We start from the raw sequence: 26,118 nt of genomic DNA on the forward strand, positions 1-26,118 counted from the left end.
CAAAGGGCTCCCCCGCCCACTGCTTCACACTTCACGGCCGTAGGTCGTTTCTCCCATTTCCCCTCCCCCGCCCACTGCTTCACACTTCACGGCCGCAAGGCCGTGTCTCGCATTTCTCCCCCTCCTCCGCCCCCTGCTGCACGCGCTTTCCATCCGCCTGCCTCGCACGATCCCTGCTGTTAACACTTCTGCGAGGCCGTGCTTCAATAGGGATCCGCTCCCCTGCCCCTAAAAGCTAACAGTCCAGCCCGACCTATTGTGTGTAGGAACCCCATACTATTGAGAATGCATCCATAGCAGCACCTCCCTGATGAGTACGGGTCACACCTGCCTTTCATTAGTATCAACTTTCAGGCACAATGCGCACACAAAGTACATATTGACCCCGGGCGTGTTTCTTCCTATAGGTGTCTGGTGCCACGCTGGTCTTTAATGGGGATGAGTTCTATAGGTATGTTTTCATCTTTTTCTAAATGTGGCTTTGTGGAGTAGGGTTGATGTTGATGACTAGTGCTTTAAGGGTGCCCGATCCGACCGGGAGTCGGACATGGCAGTAATTATTACTGACTTTCGATCAGGTCCCTGTCAGGCTGTATATTGAAGTCTTTATTTTACTGGCCAATAACTGAGCGATTTGTCAGCAATGACTTTTACAACTGTTAAGGTGTACGTGGCATTGATCCATTTACCCGTTCGCGTTCACATTGTTTTGTTTTTTATTCTGCATTCCCTAATAGTATTTGCTTTTTCCAGTTGTCGTTTCCGCAGTTTTATTTAAATGCAATATTCGAATGCTGCATAGCGCACACAGTGAACCGAATGAGTCACTTCCAAGTAGGTGTTTGAGTGAGTTCATGATGTGCGTGGGTGTTCATGGTGGGGGCGTGGGGCATGGCTGAGAGATCTGAGGCTGAAAGCAGGGCGAGTTTCCTTACAGTGCCTGTCAGGGACTCTTGAAGGTGTAGCACATCCAATTCTTCACCTCTGCAGAAACGAAATACACTTTACAGAAGTCACCAAATGTGTTGTAAAATTCTTTTTAAGATTAGCATTTTACAGATGGGTAAGAAAACACTGACTTAATCGTGCAGCTCTTTGACACTCACCCAATTCTTTTTTAATCACTCCACACATTAATTGTGGTCAAAAGGCAAATAAAAAAATTTAGCTTAAAAAAAATAGTGGTTCAATCAGTGGGCACATCTGTAGCACTCGGTGGACGTATGTTACACTTTATATTGGTCTAAAAATACTTTATCACACGTTTATGGTTACAAAGTCCCCACACTAAACTATTTGCAAGGCACATAAGTTCCATAACATAAGAAGTACACATGTAAAGGAAAGTCCACCAGGCCAATCCTCCTTTACCTCAACAACAGCTTGGCTTCATGGTCCCATATGTTGTACAAATCTCTTGAAAGTAAAACCACTGGTGATATTATTTCCCCATGATCACTTCACCAGCCCTGTTGCTTTATTTGCAAGGCATTCTTTGACTCTAGAACAGCTGCTCCTGCAGAACGAATGCGTGCTGTTACCACCTGAAAATGAACGTTAACTCGAGTGCCACTTTCATTTCCAAGTAGAGAATGTTTCTTGCTTGGAGGACTCACTAGGGCTGATTTTCGATGTTTGTAAACCCTGGTGAAGTTCACTAGACAGTGTGAAAATTCTTCATGCCCAAAGTTTTGTAGAAGCCTAGGGCCTTGCACTGAGCCTGCTGCCTTATTTTTAGGTCGTACAAAAGGGGGTGGTGATGGACGGAGCATCTGAACCAATCAAACACTCACACCCAGTCAACAGATCAAGGTTTAATCCATCACCGTTCTTTAGCCCACAATGCCACCCCAGTTCACACATGGCCATATGCAAACCAGTCTGACCCTGTGCCTCATGGGAACAGTCCAGCCCGAACTGCCAAGCCATGCCTTCCCACAGCACCACTCAGCTCCACCACAGCACCACTCAGCACCACCACAGCACCACTCAGCACCACCACAACACCACTCAGCACCATCACAGCACCACCACAGCATCACTCAGCACCACCACCACAGCATCACTCAGCGCACCCACAGCATAACTCAGCACAACCACAGCATCACTCAGCGCAACCACAGCATCACGCAGCGCAACCGCAGCATCACGCAGCACAACCGCAGCATCTCGCAGCGCAACCGCAGCATCACTCTTCGGAACCACAGCATCACTCAGCACCACCACAGCATCACTCAGCACCACCACAGCATCACTGGTTCAAATATGTTCTCTCAATGTTTCAAGCTTTATTACAAATGTCACAAAAAGATGTTAATATTTCACTTCTGTTCTTGGATTTTCGTCACAATAAGATATACTGAACATAATCTTCACAAAAATTATTTACAAAAGTTTAAGCTATTGCCATTATAAATTACAATCACTTTTATTTAAGTATTCATTATTTAAAAAAATTAAAAGCCATTGTTATTTGTAATATCAATACATCTTAGTCACGTAAATACAAAACAGGTTGCATTACAAATGCTATAGGGGTCACATTTGCGAAAGGTATAACTATTGGCATTGTAAATGACAAATGTATTAATTTAGCTATTTTCAAAAACAACACATAAATAAAAAAATTGTCATTTACAAGACCAATAGCTCAAACTTTCCTAATGCGAGACCTATTGCATTGCAAATGCTTGTTTGGGTTGAACCCTACCAGACAGCGCAGCGGTCTAATTTGCAAAAGACATCCTGAGGACATTCAGAAACCTTCCCTGGGAATGCATTTTACCCCTTGCTAACCATTGGCTTTGTGGTTAGTAACTCACATTTTCTGGCTTTTTATTTTCTGGCTTTATTAGTTTTAGGCTGTTCAAGGTTCAGTACGCCCCTCCCATGGAGCAAAGCCTTTTCACACTACCTCACCTTGTATTCTTCCACAAATGCCTCACAGGCCTGTTAATCTTGTTCTTATCTTGCCACATTTGCTGTGCATTGAACCACAGAGGTCTAATGTCGGGCTCTGTCTTCTGAGGGAGCTTGGTGTTTACTTTTATTTCTCAGACTTCAAAGTGAGAGGGCTTATGTGACAATGTGGGTGAATACTTGGGGTAGAAGAACGTTTTTTTCTAGCACACAACAACATTTAAATGAACTGTAAAAGTATTTCAGAATATATCAATTAGAAAAGCAGAAATGAAGCAAATTTTTTTGGGTAAATCTAAACTATGTTAGAAACAAATACTTTAATGTGATCAAAACAAATCAATAAACTATGCAACTATTGGGCCTGATTATGATGTTGGATGGACCGCCACCAACAGGCAGTCAGTGGCAGTACATCCGACATCTGGGTCTGGGGTCCGACACATTATGATTCAGTCGGTCGGTCGGTTGAAGGCAGCAGACAAGGGAAAGACCGACAGGAGCCCATCAATCGGAGCGCAATACCCTACAATAGGGGCGGTGCCTGGGGAGGCACCACTGTAGGAATTACGATGTCCCTTTTCACTCTGCCTTCACATGGCGGTCTGACGACCATGTAAAGGTACGACTTTGGGGGCCACTAGCAGGGCCCTCATCACCTGTGGGCCTCCACTATGGGCCCAGGGTGGCACATATTGCATCCCCCAAAGATTCAAGCAGCACATACCAGGCACCACACGGTGCACAGATGTTTGAAAACCTACCCTGTACTATTGCGGCCTTTGCTGCGACCCTTTTACGGCCTGCTGCACAAGCCGCAATAGTAAAGGGTATGTTTGCAACTGCTGCGCTGGCGGTCGTATTGTAGTTTGGCAGGTGGGACCTCCCACTCCTTGTTGGGTGATCCTATTGCTGCTACAATGTCGGTTGGATGCTCGTCCGAACGGCATCATAATGAGGGCCATTTTTTGTGCAGTCTGGGCAAATGTAATTATCATTTCAACTGAAAATGTGTTGTCTGTAATGGCAGTGTGCTACCATATCATGCATACCCCATTCTACTCTACTTTGCACCTTGCCGCGCCACTCCACTGCACTCTACTCTGCACCACTCCACTTTACGCCACTTCACTCTGCACCACTTTACTCTATGCCAATGAACTCTACTCTACACCACTCCAGTCAGGCCAGACCACTTCACTCTGTACAACTCCACTCTATGCCACTCTGCAACACTGACTCTAAGCCACTCAACTCTGTACTACAGCACTCTACCCTGTAACAATCCACTCTACACGTCTCACTCTATGCCAAACCGCTGTACGCCATTGTAATCTACTCTGCACCCCTGCACTATGCCACTGCATTCCACCGCTTTACGCCATTACTGTACACCACTTCACTCTAACCCGCACCACTCCACTCTATTCTGAAACAATATCTGCTCTATGCCACTTCACTCTACTCTGAAACAATATTGGCTATATGCCACTGATTCTACTCTGCACTCCTTTAGTCTACGCCACTCCTCTCTGCGCCACTGAACTCTGCGCCACTCTACACCACTGCACTCTACACCACTGTACTCTATGCACCACTCTAATCTATACCACTGCATTCTATGCCGCTGCATTATACGCTGCTAAATGCTGTCGCTGCACTTTGCACCACTTTACGCCATTCTACTCTGCACCACTCTTGCCACTGCACTCTATGCCGCTCTACACCACTGCACTCTATGCACCACTCTAATCTATACCACTGCATTCTATGCCGCTGCATTGTTCGCTGCTAAATTCTGTCGCTGCACTCTACAACACTATACTCTACAACAGTCTGTGCCAATGCACTCTACCCCACTCCACTGAAAGTCCCTGCACTTTACCCTGCTCCACTCTTTGCCACTGCACTCTACTTTGCACCACTGTACTCAACACCACTGCACTCTATGCCACTCTACATCACTCAACTCTATGTCACTCCTCACCACTGCACACTACGACACTACTCTCAGCAACACTGCACTCTACACCACTGAACTCTACCCTACTCAGCACTACTGCATTCTATGCCAATGCACAAGCTGGAATATAATTTTCCGGGTATGGTCAGTGAATCCTGTCTTCATGGGCATCTCAGACATTTCATGGCCACACTGCTTGCAAGCAAGGGCAGGTCATTGAAAAATGCCTTCTGTTTGTGAGCATTTTAAGTAAAGCACCAGCTCTAGAAGTGAATCCCCCACTATTTAGCACATCGGTTTCTTGTGGAGCTCTGGGTCTCAGGGCAAGAGGAAAACACGCCCGCAGAAAAAATCACACTGTGGCATTGAAAATAATACATTTAGTGTGCACATTCACATTCGAAAAAGATCTAAAAAGGTATGTACATTTTTAAGAGCTCCAATGCTGAGAACTATAGTTATATGATCTGACGACACAGATCTACATTGATGTAACGATTTTAAAGTATGAGTACTCCGGAGCAAGAGAGACTACTCATGCACCCATTTTAACCAGAGTGTTGATAAGTAGGATAGTACCTATACCTATCCAACTCACAAGGAAGCGGATAAATCAGCGTTGGAAACAGAATGGATCTTTAAAGCGGAGAAATATTTAAAGTTTCATTTCACAATACAAAATAGCATCAATCTAGCAATGAAGGGACTGGAATTAATTGAAAGAGTGGCCGCTCTAAATGATAGAACGTCTACAGAAGAACACATTTTTGGGCAAAAGAACTTTGATGTTTTTATTATTGAGCCCTTGTATTATGGTGGATAATTCTTCTTGCATCGTGGAAAAGACATCACTAAAGGACATCCTAAACAGGCATGGAAAAGAGGGCTGTTATCCTCATGCCCACTAATCTGAGGCTTTTACTTCTATGCGGCATTACTCTCTGGGACACGGATCCAAAGATAAAACATTCTAGGACACAATGTTCCCGGGAGGAAGGTTTCATCCCAGCGCGGAATTCATGATCACTGGCGATAGAGTATTCATGCTGGGTGAAACACTTTGACACATTATTATTTGAAAAGGTTGAGCTTAATTTCTCCTTGATTTCGTTTTTTTTGGGGGGACAATATTCCCCTTGAGTACAGCGATTGAATAGCATTTAGTCGGATGGCCACTCAGTTGCCAATGGGCGGTTTTTCACCCCACACAGCTTTTATGATATGCATTTATTATGGTCATAATTAATTTTCTTCCGTCTATCCATTGTTATTGGTATAAACCTAAACAGCTGCAGCATCAGGAACAGATGATTTTATAACCCGCCTATAAATTAGACCTATTCTTCTTGAAATCACGTGCTTCTATTCCATAATGTGCATGTTCTTTATCAATGTCTTTAGACGGATGTGACTTGACTTGGCGTGCTCACTCACCCAGAGACATAGGGACTAGTCACAAGGTACCAGGTTGACGTGTGCGCAACGTCACTACTGTGTGATATAAGGTACTAACACTTAATACACTTAGAACACAAAATTTCTTACTTCTTTCCAGGCCATCAATATTCTGTGTGTACAGCCTCAACAAGCATCCCTTTTCATGCAGCATTCGGACAAAGTAGTGGACAAAGTTCGGCCTGTACTTTCCAGGGTACAATTCCTTAGCCAATGCGAAGAATGGCCTTGGATTATGAGTAAAGTAATTGATATCGAAAATAGCTTCCGGGCATGGAATATTGTATTGCACTAAGTTGTCATACAGTCCGGTACCAGGTGTCCTGCACATAAAAAAAGCAAAAACAGCAGTTAATCCTATTTACTTGACATAAAGTGCACCTAGATCTTTCAACTATTAAACCAATTTGAAATGCACCTGAAGACAATATGCAGTACGACAAGGTAACTAATTTAGTTTTGACAATTGCAAAATTAATTGTGACAATAAATATTAAGTTAATAGTTTTATATTTTGGACACACTCAACTACATTTGAGGCAATCGTTAATACAAACTGTAATGCACAGCATCTATCGAATATGTTTACAACCAGCATTAAAATAGTTTGCAAAACAGCACAGCAATAAAATTATTCACATGCTGCTCACCCGTGCCAGAGAGAGAAAATGATTCAATTGAGGTGAGACAGCTTGTTTTGTAAAAACTCGTGCAATGATTCCAGCGTATAGATCCAGTAAAGAGGATAGTACAATATCGTGAGCTTTGGAAGCACTATATCTAAAAAGAATCATTCTTAGAATGGTATTTTAAGCATTACATGCCTGAATGATATCTCACCAAGTACAAATTGGCTCTGTAAAATGTGGCAAAATGAGGACAAACCGATTCAATTTAACCACAATCTTGATACTGTGCTTTCGATTTTTATAGCATCACGGCTTGTTTAGAGGGAGATGGGCAGGCAACATAACAGATGGGTGGCCATGTTGGTGTGTAAGCCATACAACTGTACTGGCCAGGACAGCTGTATTCTTCCTAGACACAACAGAATCAGTCTAACTTAACAGGCATTTGCAATGCAATAAGGTCACGCATTTTCGAAACTTTGACCTACTGATATTGTAAATGACAATGCCTTTTATTATTGCAAGTTTACATACATAAACGGCAGCGTCATTTACAATGCCAATAGCTCAAAATCTCGCAATTGCGAGACCTATTGCATTGCAAATGCTTGTTGATCTCTGAAGTGGCTGGCACAAGCTAAAATGCCAGGGACCCCTCAATAAATATCGTTGGGGAGGGGCCCGAGGGGTGATATCATGGGGGTTAGGGATGGGGTAATAGAAGGGAAAGAAACCAAGGAGTTAAGGAATGAATACTGGGTAGAGAAAGGCAGCTAAGAAGATGTAGGGGAGAGAGAGAGAGAGAGAGAGAGAGAGAGAGAGAGAGAGAGAGAGAGAGAGAGAGAGAGAGAGAGAGAGAGAGAGAGAGAGAGGAGAGAAGGAGGACTGGAAGAGAAGGAAGGAGGATGTAGGTAGCGAGAGGCTATAAATGAAGGAGAGAGGGGATGGGGTAGGGTAGAATGTAGGACAGATCGGGACTGGGCAATGAGTAAGGGGAATGGAAGTAGGAGGGAAGGGTGGCAGAGCATAGAGAAGTGAATTCAGAGCTAGGGCGATCAAGTAGATTGGGGAGATTTATTACATACAATGGAAGAGGAAGACAGGTGAGTCACAGAAAAGACTGAACATAAAGAGACAGAAAAAAGACAAAGAAAGTGGAATAAAATGATAAATGACAGGAAGGGAAGATGTGAAATCACGAGAAATGAGAGAGGAGATAATGAGAAGGGGAGAGAAAATAGAAAAGTATAAGAGAAGAGAAGTGAGACACAGGGGGGTAACCGGAGAGCACGAGATGTAGTGCAGAAGACAAGACAGAGGGTGGAAACAAAGAAAGATGTCGAGAACAGAAGGAAGAGATAGGGGAATAAGAGAGAGATGAAACAGGGAAGAGGCTGAAAAGGTCACAAAATGAGACAAGTGCTGCAAGAGAATGTTAGAAAGTACAGCGAAGTTAGAAATGTTGAGGGAGAAACAGAGGAAGAGAGATGAATACATTTGAAAATAAGAAAGAGGCTAAAGGAAAAGTGAATGGAAAAGAACGAGGAAGTATGAAAAGATGGATGTTGAAAAAAAAAAGAAGAGGTTAAATTCAGTAGAATGTGATAGAGAAATGTGAAAGAGGAGAAAAGTGCAGGATAATGATATAGGGATAAAAGGAAAGGAAACGAAGACAGAACGGGAAATGATGATAAGATGATAATGAGGAGATTACAAAAGGGAAAAGGCAACAGAGAGGTAAAGAACATTGTAAGAGAAGAAAAGAGACGGGTCAAAGAAAAGAATAGGTGACAGTGGAGAGAGAAGGCTGAAAGGAATGAGGGGTGAGAGGGGCTAAGAATACATGAGGGCGTGAGTATTAAACATATGATAAGGTAGTCTATAGAATACAAAGAAATGGGTGAGTGTAAGGGAAAGTAAAATGAAGATGAAGGCGATGTGAAAAGGAGAAAGGGGTGGACGATAACGGTGAAAAGAAGAGAAAACAGAAAATGAAAGACGTGAATTGAGAGAAGAAGAGAAAGAGGAGAGGCGAGGCGAAGTTACGGGAAGAGAAAGAATAGAAGGCTGAGCACGAGATAGTGTGAAAGAGGAAGGGCATCGGAAGAGAAAGCAGATAAATGGTTAGAGAGCTAAAGAGAAAAGAAGGGAACAGTGAGGAATTGAAAAATGGTGAATAATATACCCAGAATATTAAAAGGGCATAGACTGAATGCATCTACAGAGTTGGCGGGACAACGAGAGAGAAAGGGGTGCTCTGGCAAGGGAGACAGTGAACAACAAAGGGGCATCAAAGAGGAGAGAGGGGGTTGAAGTGAAGATGAGGAGAAACAGGGGATTCAGGTTTGCGGGGTGCTCAGCAAAACACAGTAATCTCCGTCTGCAGGATCAGCCAAGCAATATGAGCGGAACTTGCGAGGTTGGGCCTGGTGTGCCTATGGAGCAAACCAATATGGAGGAGAAAAATGCTCAAAGTCCGGGCCTAGGAAACCAGACCTCAGATCCCATCTTGAGAAATGAAGGGACTAGGGCAATTTCAACTGCAGATACAACAATAACTGAGCAAAATGAGCAAAGAGAGAATGACCCTAAGTACCCAAGGGGAGCTTTAAGTCACGAGCACACCTCTCCCTCTCCCAGGATGCAAACACCTTCACCGGGGATAAAGCGTCAGTCAGTAAACAACGCAGTTTCCTAAGAGGAATCTGACTCGGACATATATGAAACCGGGATGTCCATTTCAAGTGAGTCAAGTGAAATGACGGAAACAAGTGCAGTATTACAACTGGATGGAGCAACCCCGGAAAGCTTAGGTTCCAAAGAATCCAGAAAATGGACCGAAACCGGACAAGGCACGAATTCCAGGAAAAAACTGGAGAAAAAGATGACAAGACGTAAAAGACGATGCAATTTTACAAACGAAGAGACTACAGATCCAGGTACTAACACTGATCATTTTAAAGCAAGAACGAATCCCACACGAAAAGCCCAACCTCAAAAACAGCGGGAGAAATAGTACATCATCACCGCATCTTCTATGAGACAGAAGGGGGGAATCAAAAGCCAAAGGGAAACAGACGTGGCTCAGGAACGACAGTAGAGCCCTCGCTGCGCTAAGTGCTGAGTTCCATTAAGAATTTCCATAAGGATGTAAAAAAAATAGCCAAAGAAACCATGCTGCCATTGAAAAGCTACAAGGCGCAATCAAGAAAGTTGGCAATATATGTACTGAGATCTCAGATAGAATGGCCGCAGCAGAAGCCTGCACAGAAAATCTGGAAACTGATGTCACCAAGCTGCAAAAACTAGAAAAGGAGCATGATGGGATTATAAAAGACCTCATGTTAAAAGTCGAAGATCATGAAAATAGATTAAGAAGAAATAATTTGAGATTTCTCGGAATTCCCGAAGGCTTTGAGGGAAATGATGCAAGAGGATCTATGATCAATCTACTTTAATCAGCCTTTTCGGAACTTGATGCCTGGGATATGGATAGGGAAATACAGCGTGCCCATCGATTCCCTTTGACGTTACCTAAACACTCTCAGAAGCCACGCCAATATCCCAGGGCTATGCTGGTTCACTTTGGAAACTTCCTCCTTCGAGAAACTATTTACGATCTTGCAAGGACTACAAGTCAGAGGGAATATAAAGGGTTTAAGTTCTTTGCCAGACCTGACTTCGTCCGTACCACCGTAGAAAGAAGATGGAAAATGCAACAATTGTTCGCGCCCTTCCAAAAAATTGGAGTGACAGTCTTCCTCCAAAACCCAGGACGACTGAAAATTGTTTATAAGGGCTCAACGAGAAGCTTCACAAGTGAAGTTCAGGCCGAGGATTACCTAAGAGAAATCTCAGAGACTGGGACAAGAAACTCAGGAAAATAGCCAAAAGTATAGAAAGAAAATGAAGAAAGAAATAGATAAGCATTGAGCGATGCAACTCAGTAACTAGTCCTGTAGTTTAAACGCTTGACAGCATGGGGAATAACTAGAAGGGATGTAGGGGGGGAGAATATCAAAAGATTGCAATTCACAATATGATATAATATTTGATTATGCATAAAAGCTCGTGGAAATATTTAATCTCATAATTAACCCCACTCGCACAATCCAAGCATACAGGGCCAGGCCACGGGGTCCGCTGAGGCGCACTTACCATACGGACGCCCACTCCTGGGTACTCCGGGACCTAGGATGCCTCATTGGATGGTAAGGGGGGGGGCGGGAGGGGGCACAAGTGGGGGTTGAGGAGGAAAAGTGGGGGGGGGGCAAGACCAAGAGCTCTCGAACACAGGAGGGGTGGAAAAGACATTGTTATGGGGCACATAGACAAATATGTAATGACCAGGAGAATAGGGCAGGGATATGACGCCAGGCAATCGACAACAACCCTAACGATAACATGGCTAAGCTAAAAATTGTATCACTTAATATCTGTGGCCTCAATGATATCAAAAAAAGGCAGAAGGTCGCAGCCGGGCTGCAACTAATGGAAGCAAATATCGTTTGTATGCAAGAGACACATATTGAAAGCTCTCAGCAAAATTTATTCAAAACACTGGGGTACAAACTTATTATTGCCTCAACACAGGGTGTCAGAACTAAGGGGGTGGCGAATTTAGCAAAAGGTAGGGGGCTAAAATTTGGCAGAGTGTTGTTTGATAAATTCGGTAGATGGGCAATCGCCGAATGCCAGTATAATAAGGGGCTAAATAAGATGAGACACTGCACCATCTATGGGAGTGTCTGTGATGAACCAGAGATGCTCACTGATGTATCCAACGAGCTAACACATTGACCCCTACCTTTGATCGTATGCGGGGACCTCAACCTACATCTCCCAGGGGACTGGACAATTGGTCTTGAATTCAAATATCATGGTAGGAAACCAAGAATTTTTCGGGCGTTAAAAGATTTGTGCATTGTACATGGCTTTATAGATGGGTGGCAACACAATCATATAAGAGACCCTGGTTTTACGTTTTATTCACATCCACACTCACGGCATGCACGGCTAGACTACATGCTCATGTCGAACTCACTGAAATCGGCGTGCACGATAGAAAAACTCCAGCGTTTACTGTCTGACCATAATCCACTAATATTAAACTTATTATGCACTCAGAATAGTCGTCCAATTACGACCTGGACATTTGAAAGGGTTCTATTGAAGAATGAAAACTACTGCCTGTGATAGAAGAAGAGGCACAGCAGTTTGGGTTAGTGTCTGGTTACAAATTGAACTCCAGCAAAACACAGATCGTTCTCAACAACAAAATAGTTATGAGAGACTCAAGAGTGACTGAGGAGGCCGTATACCTTGGCGTTAGCATAAGTGCCAAAATACAAAACATCGTTGATAATAACTTGAACCCACTGATTTCGCGCACTAAGAAAGAGCTGGCCTGACTAAACAATTTACATCGGACAATTGGTGGTCGATGTAACGTGATTAAGATGCTTTTTTTGCCCCGTTTTTTATATTTTTTTCGGACAATATGCCTAGATTTTTTGCCCAAAATTTTTAGAACTATAGATTCCATGTTTTCAAGTTTTATCTGGGATATAAGAAACCCCGACGGGCCCTTAAATGGATTGTACTACCAAAAGAAAGAGGAGGATTATCTCTACCTAACTTTAAACCTTAATATTGGGCCACCGTTTTGAAATATTGTGCTCAACTGATCTCTCATGATTCCATCAGTCAAGCGATTCCGACGCCTCAAGAAATTATACTTGGATAAGAATGGGCTGGCTGCTTTTGGCGGCACACCAACGATAGATATTTTAAGAAAGTTAAATTTAAAACTATCGCAGGGGTGTACAAAGTGTGTAGTAATGTGCGTAGGATCTTGGGGTTTGGGTGATATTCATATTATACACCATTGAGCTTCAATGATGATCTACCCCAAATTTTTCAGGATAGCTGTATAAACAGATGGGCCTCGGCCGGAGTGGTGCAGATGGGTTGTGTTTATGCACCAGATGGCCTTAAGATGTTCGAAGATCTATATGTTGAATATAATATCAGCCATAGGGATTTTCTTTAAGTTCTTGCAGGTCATAGATTTTTTAGCAAAGAAAACTGGCGGGCGGCGGAATTTCCAGAATAACCTACTGATTGTGTCCATAAAGCTGCACGCACAATTCTATAAAACATTCTTTTCCCTGTATAATACTCCGAAAAAATTGCCAAATGGGGGACAGGGAAGAGAACTACATGCCCACATTGTGCATTGTTCGGGGCTGATATGATACATATGTTTGCCACTTGTAAGTCGCTCAATATCTTGATCAAAGATATATCTGAATTTTTATCAGAAGTATGCCAAATAAGAGTAGAAGTCTCAACCGAGGAAATTATGCTGGGTGTATCGAACTGTGGGCGGCAGACAAATATACAGGCACTGATTTTTGTGGCTATGGCGATACTTTTACTCTGTATTGCCTCTGCTTGGCTATATGCTAATCCGCCTGCCTTTCTACAATGGAGGACTAGGCTACTTGCGACCTGCAGTCTCAAGGTTGCAATTTATAACAACAAAAGTTCCAACAAAAGAAGAAGGGGTATGCAGATCTGGGCACCGCTCCTGCAGTGGATTCAGAGTCATAGATAGGTTGCCATGTAGTTATAATAATTGTGTCTTTGCCTCCGCATGTGTTTAACGAACTATAATGAAAGTAATAAGTCTTTTTTTTTATGGTTTGATCTTGGTCTTGTGGGTGGGGGGTGGGGTGGAGCGGGATGTGCATATTATGTAAAACATTTTGAATAAAAAGATTTTTTTTAAAAAGAAAACGGAGCTCTCTGTGAGGGCTGCGTTAGCTAACCAGCTGAAGCAGCGCACATCGTGCCTGCATGTAGAGAAACTTGTTAAAGAATACAGTGCTCACAGCCTTAAAAACACATACTGTGTAACAGCTGAAGTAAAGGGGCCAATCGCCATGGGAGGTGACAATTGAAGACAAGGTGGTACTAAGGAGGGACAACAAGCCTACTAAGGAATAAGAACCCAGCATTGACAAAGACGCAAGCCAATGAAAAATATGGGCAGGGAGGGGGCGGGCTTATCCTCCGTACTCCAGGACAAGTCTCGCAGAGCAGCGCAAGCGCGCCAACACATTTTTTGCATTTCCTTTGTCTTTCTGCTAAGCGTATTTTTAATTCAAATCACGTATTTAAGTGACTGCTGTTTTCTTTTAATGCTAATCGTGGCAGCTTCAGATATCTGTAGTTCATCCATCTGTCTATTTAGAAATATAATCAGGCAAAGCCAAACTGCTCTTTCTTTCACCAAATGGGAGCAGGGTTTATTCAAGGTTTCAGCTTTTGCTAAATAATTTCAACAAGCATTTAACTGTTACATCCATTGTCATATCAGATGCAAAATAGGACATATAATTTATTGAGTCAATAATAAATCACTTGTAAACCTGTCTCTTATTGTATTTTTCAGCCTGGTGTTTAGACAGAATATCAGGAACAAAAATATAATGGGACAAAATATCGTGAAGTAGTGTGGCTCACCGGTTAGAGGCGGCAGACCCGAGAGCAGAGGACGGCCCGGGACCAGGGTTCGATTCCCGGCGCGGCAGGTTTCTAGACCAGGGTCAGCGGACTCGATAATTCTCTCGCCTCGGTGCCCACTCTGATCAGCAATCACACTCGGCAACTCTGGGCATTAGCTTGCCTCATCTTCACTAACGGCCCCACCAGACCGCCGGGGATGCCTGGTCTCACCCTGGAGATACCCATTAAGGGACCATCTCTCAGGGAAGCCAGGAAGGGTTTCGCAGCGGTCGAAGCGCCTTGGGACCCTACGGGTAAGTAGTGCGCTATATAAATGCCTATACATACATACATACATACGTGGTGAGAATATCGGGGACAAAAATATTGTTAAAGTAAGCTTCTATAGGCAAGCAAAGTTTTACTATATATAACTCAACATATCTATACATTGATATGTATATCTTCAAGGTATGCAGATGTGGAGTTAAGAATAGTAAATCTATACCTACCTGTTTGCAGATAACGTCTAGATATTTTGGTCCTCGATATTTCTGACACTATATTCTGTCCCCACAATATTTTTGTTTCTGATATTCGGTCAGTGATACAATTTTCAGCCTTACCTGAAGTCTGGTATTCCACTAGCAGTACTGATTCCAGCTCCTACCATAACAATGATTTTCTTGCAAGTACCATGCACTATTAAATTTGCAATGTCAGTCAGGTTGTTACATCTGCTTCGGGAAGAAGGCCGTTTTGGTTTGGCTGAGTTTTTTGCCGGGATGGCTGAAAGACCTTTTGCCGATGGAGTTTTCCTGTGAAAACATGAGAAACAGATCAGACGATGGGTCACCTCAACCTTTCAGTGTCATAGCCGAAATATGCACAGCTCACAATTTTGTTTTTTAATTTCTTAGTTTTTTTTTTACTCATGATCAACAAATTTGGCAGACGCGCGCCCCAGACCTTTTAAAGAAACTTCAACATGCTTTTCAAAAAAGGAGAAGGGGATTCACATGCTCCCTTGGAGATAGGAGTTATTCACATAGATTTAGACGCTAGTTGCCATCCATAGTTAGGAAAGGAAAGTCTGCTCTAAGCAACCTAGATGGCTGGGGATATTAAGTAGAAAGAAAATTGCAAGGTGGCTAGCATCTGAAGGCCCGCTCCTCGGTCAAATAATGTAGGGAGGAACACGTGTGAAATTAGCCACCATGTCTAGTTTAGGGCAAACTTCTTCAGATTGGGTGCAAAAATGGCATGTCTGTGTTTGTGGTGAACTCTTTCCACTGCAATTGAGTCATTGATGACTGAGGTGATGGACAGGGCCAGCAGTAACATATACAATCTGACATCCTTGACATCAATGGAGATAAAGGATTGTTTGATGGCAGACAGGATCTGGGCAGCATCTTAGGTATGAACAGTGACGAACTGCTGCAGTGGCAAGATGACGGTATAGCATTTGCATGATGCTAACCCATCATTTTCAGGATTGGGGAATCACTTTAAGTGATAAGACGAATAGATGGGATAGCCATTTTTTAAACAGAAGTTTCATGTATCTATCGGTCTTCAGGAAGAAGGCGGTAGATTTGGAATGGCATCACCTCCTTATGGTAAAAAACAGAACAAAAGTTTGCAACAGTTTCACACACCAGGTGCTAAACCTTAATTGTATGACAATAGGCTCATAAGCAGAAGACTATAGAACGTGGTTTGGTTGCTAGAGTGTTCCAAATTAATCCAGTATCTTTTGGGATTTCTCATATTAGCATTTTGTCATTATAAAAAGTGCTGGCTGCTGCTTTAGCATATTTTACCTACTGTACTTTCAAATGTTTCACTTGATTTAGGGCAGAGGTGATCCCTTTCATATGAGAGTTGCAGTGGAGTGACTTTTTTATGGTGTTTGCAAACAACTTCATAAGGACATTTGACTGTGGAGAGTATTATGTTTTCATAATCACACTGAACCCGGTGAAGAGTTCTACTTCCGACTGAAAGCTGAAGAGGGCTGACTCAGTGCCAGAAAGAAATAGACAACCTGAGAGACCAAGATCTTTACTGTCCCCTCTAGTGTGTGGATTTCCTTGCAAGTTGTGTGGCCATCAACCCAAATGCTCAAATTACCTAGCAGGAGAATATCTTAATCAGAGGTTAAATATAGACATCATATCAACCCTTAGTTGGGCTATCTATCAACACAAAGTTTAGTTGAGAAGTGTGGCCCTTGCGTACTGTCTATAAAGGCATTCCACATACATAGTTGATTAAAAATTAGACTATAAAACTGTGGTCAAAATATTGTGATGACAACAATAGAGCGACCACAGATGTTGAAGGTCACTTTTTTTGTATGTTTTACAATAATATCAAAGTTTCACACATTGTGCCCTATATTTTTTGTTTATTTGTTTTTTCGTAGGGTTTTTCGGGATATTGTTTATTTTAAAAATGTTTTATTTAATAGTTTGAATAGCTTAGAAATTCTGACATTCATAAATATTTATTTTAAGAATTTGTTGAAAAAATGTAGATTTTTAATTGAAATGTAGGTTTAAAAAAAAGGTTTTGTTTGCATACTTACAAAAGTTTATATATCTTTATATTATTTGACCCCTCCAGAGTATGCCTTTTGCCCAATTAGAATAGTAAATCTGACCCTTCGATGCCCCCAATGTATGTACTTTTCCGAATGTAAGTTGAACTGGAGTTAGACTAGTAAATCTTCTCCCCATAGGCACATTTGATATGTTTGGTACATTTCAAATATACTAAGGCCTGCACTCTTGACCGCCTATGTGCAGTGGCACCAAATTCTCATGTGGGTCAGGTAGCCCCTAAGAAGACGAGTAAGACCCGACTCTACCATCAACAGAGTTCCCCTGTACATAGAGCTCTTACGTGTAGGCGTCCTCGCTCTCCGGAAACTCTGCAGACAGTGCTTTGACCTTGGTCAGTAAAGGAACCTGTTTTTATATGGGAATGTACCAGTATTTCTTCTCTGTGAAGAATCAGACCCTGGCCATAAGTAAGGGAAAGAAGCTTCAGATCTGAAGCAGGAGAATAAGAGGATGGAACAGAATACAGCCAGAAAACTCTGGAGATTTAGCAAAACCCGCCTCACTGTAGTGCAACCCTCTCAAAATATCTGCACCTCACGCAACAGTGGACACTCAGTCAGGTAATAGTGGCATAAAAAATGTCAACACAATAGACCCACAAGATGACGCATAAGAACAAAAACAAATGAAAAAAGAGTTACCAGGCAGGATATTGGTATGAGGGGCATAGTGACGTGGAAGGAGTGGTTCGGGGGGTTATTCTCATCAAAACAGATTCTGCTGTAACCTTTAATTAGCTACAAACTTTTACCTCAGTACTCAAGCAATTCAATATCAAACCAGAGTATGAAGATACATTTGAAATCTACAATATTCTCACTCTGAAAATCAGTTCCTGTGAATACATTGCAAAAAGAAGGATGTGAACAGATTTAGAATATAATTTATTAAAAGTAAAAATAATGTTTAAACACTACCTTTGTGACCCTTCCTTCATTGGTTTATCAGCTTTTTGAAGACTGCTGCATTAATACTCCTTTTTAGGTCTCGTGGCATTGCTGAACCGCGCGAAGCACGGTCTCGCCAGAGACCTATTGTTAGAGATTCAGCTTTCCAGGAGAGGGGACAGGAGCTGGCCGCGCGCTCGGAATTGAGCAGGCCACGCGCACGCGAACACGCTCGCTGTGGCTAGCTCCTGTCTCCTCTCCTGGAAAGCTGTACCACACAGCCACACCTCCCCCTCCTTACGCATGCGCACACACGAGCACACCTACAGACACGCACGCACACACACATAGAGACCCACGACCCCCCGCCGCCGCACACATACACACACACAAGCGCACCCCCCTCCCCTCTACAACTAAGCCCCACGTACCGCCATTGTAGAGTTCTGCAAGCGAAGTGGCGTTCGTAATCGTATGCGTCAGCTATCAGTACCACGGCCCTCTGGGGGACAGAATCGCAGATGTGAATGCGCCGCTGCTTCATCCCACCTACTTCAAAATCGAAACGTAAATCTCAGGGACTGAGCTCGGCAGTGGGCGTGGCTCCCTCTCCCGCGCAGCTGGGTCCTGCCTTGTATTTATTGGGGCTGGGGGTGCGCGTTTGAAGAATCCACGGCGTTTGAAGTGCTTTTCCATACAAGGAAGCGGCAGTGACAGGGAAGGGCAGAGCTGCATTCCTGAGAGGCGTGGATTTCCAGCCCACAGGTTATCCGTCCGGTATGATCCGCATAGTTATCGAGGGCCCCGGACCCTGGGGCTTCAGGCTCGTCGGTGTTAAGGACTTTGACCAGCCACTCACCATCTCCAGGGTAAGTGCTCAGTATGCCCGTTTTCCCGGGCGTGCCTACTCTGCGCCCGGCGTCCATTCTTATCTCTGCTTTGCAGCCAGGCCCTTCTTTTATTTCCGACTTTTAGTAAACATATGCAGAGTTCCTTTTCCTACGGCAAGACTTCTGACGTCGGGTGCTTGAAAATATTCAAACTACCCGCCTAAAGTGTGCGAGCGAGGGAGATGCCGAGACAAGCAGGAATCGCACCACCTGCCACCTCTCTGGAGCTCGCTGCTGAAGTCCAACTGTCGCGTCCTGTTCCTTAGGTGCCCTGGCAGTGGCTGGAGATGCTGCCTGGGAGTGGTCAATCGCCGCACCTATCTTCTGCCCTGCTCTAGTGAGCCAGTGTTTACCGGAAACAGGAGGCTTTCCCACACCTTCGACTCCCAAACGCGTCCTCCAGAGTTCCCGCCGAACATGAGTGTAGACCCCGTGACTCCAGCCGGCAGGCCTGCTCTTTAACTTAAGCTAAAATCCTCTTGTCATTTACTGGATGATGTACGATTCATGGTGTGTAGGGTGCTTTTGTTGAGTCATGTTAGTTATCTTACAGAAAAAGCTAAAGTTCTTTACATAAACCGCGTAGCGTAGGATCTGTATAGACCTATGCACACCCTGTGAAAAGGGATCGATTATGTTTAAATATGAATCCCAAGCCAATATATATTTATTAAAAAATAAGCAAACAAACGCTTTGTTTTGTGATTATTTCATGCACTCGCATAAACTTCAGAATTGGGTTCGAAGTAAACACGGATCGAAACAAGAGTGCACGCAGTGGTGTTTCAGTAAATTTGCTCGGAGGGTTAAAGCAGGTTGTGACGTAGTTCCAAGTGCATGTTGAAAACAGTTGTTTTAATATATACAGCAGACTTTACAACTCGCGCATTGCCACAGTGTGCCAGACAATGACGGCTCTCATCACACACCGTCACGGTTTATTTTATTTAATGCGATTTTATATAGCACGAACATTACCCGAAGGTGTCAGAGCGCTTTACAAAAGAACCAGTTGCCTTACATAACGACTTTCAATTACATGAGTTACATAAGAGATGCAAGCAGAGAAAAACAAAGAGTAAACGTGTAAAAGAGCCGATTATGCACACAGAGCAACACGCCTAGGGGCACTCAATTTCACAGTCTCCAGTAGACGTAAAGTCATGCACGCCGAATGAACAAACATGCAGGCATCAATGCATACAGACAAGCAGCCACATATAAAACAGTGAAGCAGGTACAGGGTGCATTAGCCGGGTATGTTCACCACAGTAGTATTAGCAGAGCTGCCATGATATGCTGCTACAGTCCAGGATTTTTCTTTGCATTCTGGGACTTGTAGTCCTGTTTTATAATGGAATAAATAAGATTAAAACTCCCAGGATTCAATGAAAAACCTGGAATGGAACAGCACATTCCTCATAGACCTGAATAATTATGTTGGATTGCACCAGTAATGCTCCTCAGAGAAGAACTGTGTATTACACTTAGGGATACATTGGGTGAGAAGTACACTGTGCATCTGAAGAGAAATGAGCGATGTCCAGTTCAGGAGAACAAGATTCTATGCATTATTAGGGAACAGGATGCGAAGCATCATGGCTCTTAGGGTCATGGTATATGGTGTACATGGCGATGGACAACATGGCACGCACACCGATGTTTAGTGGGTGAACACAGGTTGATGTGAGGTACAAGTGTGTTTTTAGCAGCTGCAAGGCCAGATCAACTTTTCATATTTAATGTTTTGGAAAACAAATTAGGAGATTTTCAGCTTTCTTTCCAAAAGCTTCTGAGAGATTTGTTTTGCGGGTCACAATTTATTGTGGGTAGATGTAGTTTTGTCTTTTTCGTGGGTACCCGTAGACGGTTTACATTGGACAGGCATACCGGACAGCTCATATATAAGTGCACAAATGCATAAATTGCAGAACAAGTGCCTATGTCCAGTCTGACACCTCTACCAGGTCCTCTTTTTTTTGTACAGCAGCATTTGTCCTACTAGAATTTTCGACTTACTTTTGTTTTACTGGTTTTCCTGTGCCTTGGCTTCTGAGCACATTAGCATATTAAGCAACATTTTTATTTTCATGTAGCTTATTACCCTTTAGTGTAGTCGGTAAGGTTCTCCTGCGGTAAATAATTTTTTTAATCAGCATGCTTATAACAAGCAAGAATAGTACTCTATATTACTGCCAACTTTGCTTAGCATAAGCAACAGCTAACCATTCACAAACAATGTTTATATACCAATTGCAAATTTAAAAAAAATTAATGCAAAGCATTGTCATTTACAATGCCAGTAACTCAGACTTTAATGCTGCGAGACCTATTGCATTGTAAATGCTTGTTATCCATTCTTTGTAAGTTAACATGTTCGAGTACCACACTATTACTCCACTGGCTATGGCCAGCCCTATACCCTTCTACTTTCTTTGTTAATTATTAAGAATAATATTCATGACGTGAAGCTTTCGAAAGGTCTCAAGCCATCGAGTTTCTTTATTTTCAGTTTAATAGTTAGGAAAGGTTTCCCTTCTCCACTAAACGTTGATCTTATCTTAATTAACAATTCATGATTAAACACCCAAACCTCCTCACAACTCCTCCAGAACTTGCCAATGATTTTGGTATAATTCTATTCAATTTGTTACATTTCCTGTGTACTCTGCGAGTGATGTTCTCAGCAACTGCCTTTCTGTCTTTGTTCCATAATGGCATCCAGACATATCAGGTTGCATGTTGCTGTTTGCACAAAACCCTGTTACTTTGCTGCTAATATTACCGTTTTGGTTAAAACAGTTTACATCACTTTCACCTTTTAAACTTGTTTTATGCACTTAGTAGGGGTGGGGGAGGGGTCAAAACAGATTCAGATGCTTTAGATACAGGAGTTTTGTTTGGCCGTGTGTAGTGCCAAACTTCCTGTTGTTGACAATCACAGGTGCCATATTAGTTAGCGTTCTAGTGTCTAGCTCTGGTGCGGCCACTTGATGGGCACCAGGGTGCGGCCGCCTAGACATATCAGGATTAATTTTGCTGTCTGCATAAAATGCTGTTACTTTGCTGCTTATATTACAGTTTTGGTTAAAACTTTTTATATCGCATTTACCTTTTAAATTATACCTTTTAAATTGGTTTTATACACTTTATGTATCAGTTGGGGGTGAGGGGTCAAAATAGATGCAGAGGCTTCATATACTGGGGGGCTTTGCTGTCTTTAGTGCCAAACTTTGTTGTAGACAATTACAGATGCCATATTGCTTAGCACTCTGGTGTCTAACCCAACTACTGCATGGCTACTTAATGAGCACCGGAGGTGGAGCACGGACGTGCAGACAGGTATGGTTACATTTTGCTGTTTGCACAAAATGCTGTTACTTTGCTGCTAATATTAACAGCTACTTAATGAGCACCAGAGCGGGGACGTGCTCAGCAGGCGCACTGTTGACGTGCTGAATGCGCACCAAAAGCAAGCCCATCCATGCCTGGATGGGGCCAGGAGCCGGAACCTCTCCTCTTATTTATTTATTTTATGTGTTTTTATATAGCGCGGACTTAACCCGAAGCTGTCAGAGCGCTTCACAAAAGGAACAGTACTGATACATGAGGAGAAAATTACAAGTGAACAAATTACAAAAGCAAACGTTAAGTTACATGAGGCAAAAGTGACAATTGCGAGCAAACAAAATACAAGAGGTAGCAAAGGTACATTACAGGAGGAAAAGTGACATGTGTGCAAGTTACAAAAGTGTACAAGTAGAGGTATAATACTGCAATAAATGGCAGACACTCAAGCACAAGTACAAACGTTACGTAGGCAATGGTGGCACTTGTGCAAGTATCTAAAGCAAACAAAATGTAAGAGGTAGCAAACAGTGTGTTATTAGAGAAAAGTGATGTGTGCATGTTACAAAAGAGTACCAAACACAGGTATAAGGATAAAAACTTTATAAATAAATACTGTAATAAATGGCAGACTCTCAAACCACAAGAACACACTGGGAAGGCACTTCTATAGTCATGGAGAATAGAATTTTCTATTATGGAAGGTCTTCCTTCAGATAATAGAGAGGGCGTGAATTACATTTGGAAGTTTCTTTGAAGGAGGAGAACTTTGAGGTCAGTTTTGAAGGCCTGGGAGGAGGAGGTGGTCGGGAGCGGAGGCGGAAGTGAGTTTCAGATTCTCACTGCGTTGCCTTGTATTGCTTTGAAAAGGATTGGGCCATCGATCTTTCCTTCTTGAAAGTAGGAACTTCAGGCAGTAAATTTTCCGCATTACGTGATGGTCTACAGCCTCCAGAGAGTTTAAGTTTATTCGCCGGGTAGCGAGGAGAGGAGGAGTGCAAGGCTTTGTGGGTGATACAGGCAGTCTTGTAGATAGATCTTGCCTCGATGGGAAGCCAGCGGAGGGTGGATAACATGGGTGTGATGTGGTAGCTTCTTTTGGCCTCATAAATGAAACGAGCTGCTGATTGGAGAACATATTTAAGGGGGGACAGGTGGGATTTGGGGAGACCAGTAAGAAGAGAATTGCAGTAGTCCAGTCTGGAGAGAACCAGCGATTGGACCAGGGTTTTACGGTCATGCTCCGGGAAGAAGCGACAAATCCTCCAAAGAAGGCGCAGTTGGTATCGAGCAGACTTTGCAATTGAATTGATGTGGGGGAGTAGATTGAGTTTTGTGTTGAGTATGACATCAAGGGACCATGACCCTTGTCATAAGGAAGAGGGTAAGGTATTTGGCAGGGGAGTTGTGGCTATTGAATCGGCCGGAAGGAATAGCATGCGCCCATACCATTGATAAGAGCAATGTCAACCTTACTTGTGGGGGGTGTAAGCTTAATATAGCTAATTCAAAATTATCTGATATTGGGCTCAAGCCAGACGGAAGGAAAGTAAATGGCCAACAGTCGCAGATTTATCTAATTAACTGCAGATCGTTTGAGACACAACCTTGAGCGGTTTACATTTCTGGAGGGAAAGCACTAGGAGATCATCTTCCTTACAAAGATGTGGCTTAGAGAGTATTCTATGTCCGACGTTGCATTGACGCTCCCTCAGGGTTACGCAATTGCCAGGTGGGACTACAAACAGAAAAGGGGGGGGGGGTCAAGGGGGTGGATAGCCATCATTTACAATAAGGAACTTAAAAGGATATTTGGCTCTATCTGTATCCCTGGGTGTGAATACCTGGGTTCAATTGACTTTTCCTCCACCTTCACTCTGTCTGGTATACTGGTATACCACACACTGGGCTGAGCTACCTAGTTTATTAAGGCTTTCCCTGATATTGTGGCAGAACACAGTCTTTTGAAAGTAAGCTTTACGGTACTAGGAGGCCTAAATTTACACCTTGAGGAAGAAAATTGTGAAAATGCAAAACATCTTATCTGATCTTGCTGTGGTACCGTTGGAGTAGTGTGTCACGGCCCCTACCCATTGACTAGGTCACTTACTAGATCCCATATTTGCAAATATACCTGAAATGGCCACAGGTGATCCCATTGATATTTACAGGTCAGAATATATGATTGTACCTTTTCAGCTGTGCTAACCTGGGAGTAGGGTTACCATGCCTCAACAACCCAGATTGAGTCGGTGCTGGTCAAGTCTATGTGAAACCTTAAAATCTGAATCTCTCGTTTTCTGATTCAGCTATGCTTCATCCATACTCACCTTTGACCTGTTTTTCAGCCTGACTCTGTCCCTGACGCCACCTGCATAAACATTAGGTCATGAAGCTAAAGTTGAGACATTGTAGGCTGAGTAATAATGCAAAGTCAGCACAAAAGAACAGCTGATGTCTGTACTGTTGGTTTTGTGTGAATTTTAAACAATAGTAAAGCCTTAGATAAAGTTTGTTCAGATAAGCCTTTCTTGTTATGCAGCCTCAAGATGCGACAGTTACACAAGGCACCAAGGTTGTTGATTCTTACTGATTGTCTCATTTGTGTGTTCTTCCCAGAGCCTTATTTACCTCTGGGCGTTCCTTGTCTGTGGTTTTCCCTATATAAACCCTTGTAACCATAGTTCAGTGTGTTCTATCGTCGGTATCTTGATGGTATTGGTCGGATGAAGACACATTCATGAATGATTGAGTAAACTACCCATGGTTTGTACTTTGCTCCAGTGTCGTTTCCTCCTTACTTGATAAGAACCCGTGGCGAAGTTGTGATCCCTGCACCAGCAAGTTAGAGATTAATCTGCTCCAGAACTAGACACTGCATCATGGGAAAGCATGCTTTTCAACGGTATCCTTGAAATGGTAGGGAATATCGCTAAAAGGTATAGCCGTTTTGAGGGCTGGCTATGGAACGCCCTGGGCAACCTAGTCGCTTTGAGGCTCCCGAAGGCCAGACGTCCGGAGGTCGGGCCTGTTTTTTTCACTGGAACTTACGGTACTAAAAAAAGAATCGAAAAAACTGGAAAGGGCATGAAGAAAAAGTTATGATGGAGTCTGGAAGGCCAACTACATGAAAGCATTAACACGTTATCATTATGCAATTAGGGAAGCTAGAGTTGGCTATTTTTCCACTAAGATTGATAATGCATCAATCAAACTCGTCCAAAGAGCTTTTCAATCTGGTGAACAGTCTGATAAAGTCCGCTAAAAGTCAGTCTGGCCATCCTCCTCCTCCTCCTGAAGCTCAATGTAATATGCTCGCTAATTTCTTTCTAGAAGAGGTAAATAACATCTTCCTTAAATTCCCAAGGGATTGTGGCATAATCAAGCTTCCACAGGTACCACATGTAATTAGAGTAACTAAGAGGAAATTAACTTTATTTCCAGATACTAGAAAGGTCACGTAAGAGGTTCTAAAATCAGTTAAATCAGGCACATCGCAGGACCAAGCTACTCTGGATATAATGATGAAAGGGGGAAGAGTAGTGCTGTTCACTTTGACAAATATTTTCAGTTACTCATTGCAATCTGGGACTGTCCTGCCAGCGTGGAAACAAGCTATTGGGAAACCCCTGTTGAAAAATACCTTCGCCGACCCCTACAGTGTGAAAATTACAGACCGATCTCTCTTCTCCCAGGAGCAAGTAAAGTCTTAGAGAAGTTTGGGAATAAGAATCTCTCCTTATTTAAGACAATTAGCATCTTACATCCTTCCGGGCAGGCTTTAGACAGGGAAGCACTACATAAACCGCTCTGCTTGCATCTACTTAGGAACAGAGAGCAATTCTGGATCAAGGCGGCTCAGGGCACTAATCCAACTAGATCAGA

The 26,118-nt window shown here is 43.0% G+C and overlaps 1 protein-coding gene across 2 annotated transcripts in view; it reads right to left on the minus strand.

Annotated features, from left to right (window-relative positions):
- The window catches only part of LOC147751698 (NAD-dependent protein deacetylase sirtuin-3-like), a 357,410-nt gene that overhangs the window by 44,174 nt on the left and 287,118 nt on the right, over window positions 1–26,118 (minus strand). For both annotated transcript variants that reach the window (XM_086939215.1, XM_086939223.1), the window contains exons 3-4: window positions 15,105–15,296; window positions 6,428–6,660 (exon numbers count right to left, since the gene is read on the minus strand). In XM_086939215.1, coding sequence (XP_086795341.1) covers window positions 6,428–6,660; window positions 15,105–15,296 — 425 coding nt within the window. The remainder of the gene's footprint in view (window positions 1–6,427; window positions 6,661–15,104; window positions 15,297–26,118) is intronic.

Source organism: Lissotriton vulgaris, chromosome 1_1 (genome assembly GCF_964263255.1).
Source record: "Lissotriton vulgaris chromosome 1_1, aLisVul1.2, whole genome shotgun sequence".
NCBI lineage: Eukaryota > Metazoa > Chordata > Amphibia > Caudata > Salamandridae > Lissotriton > Lissotriton vulgaris.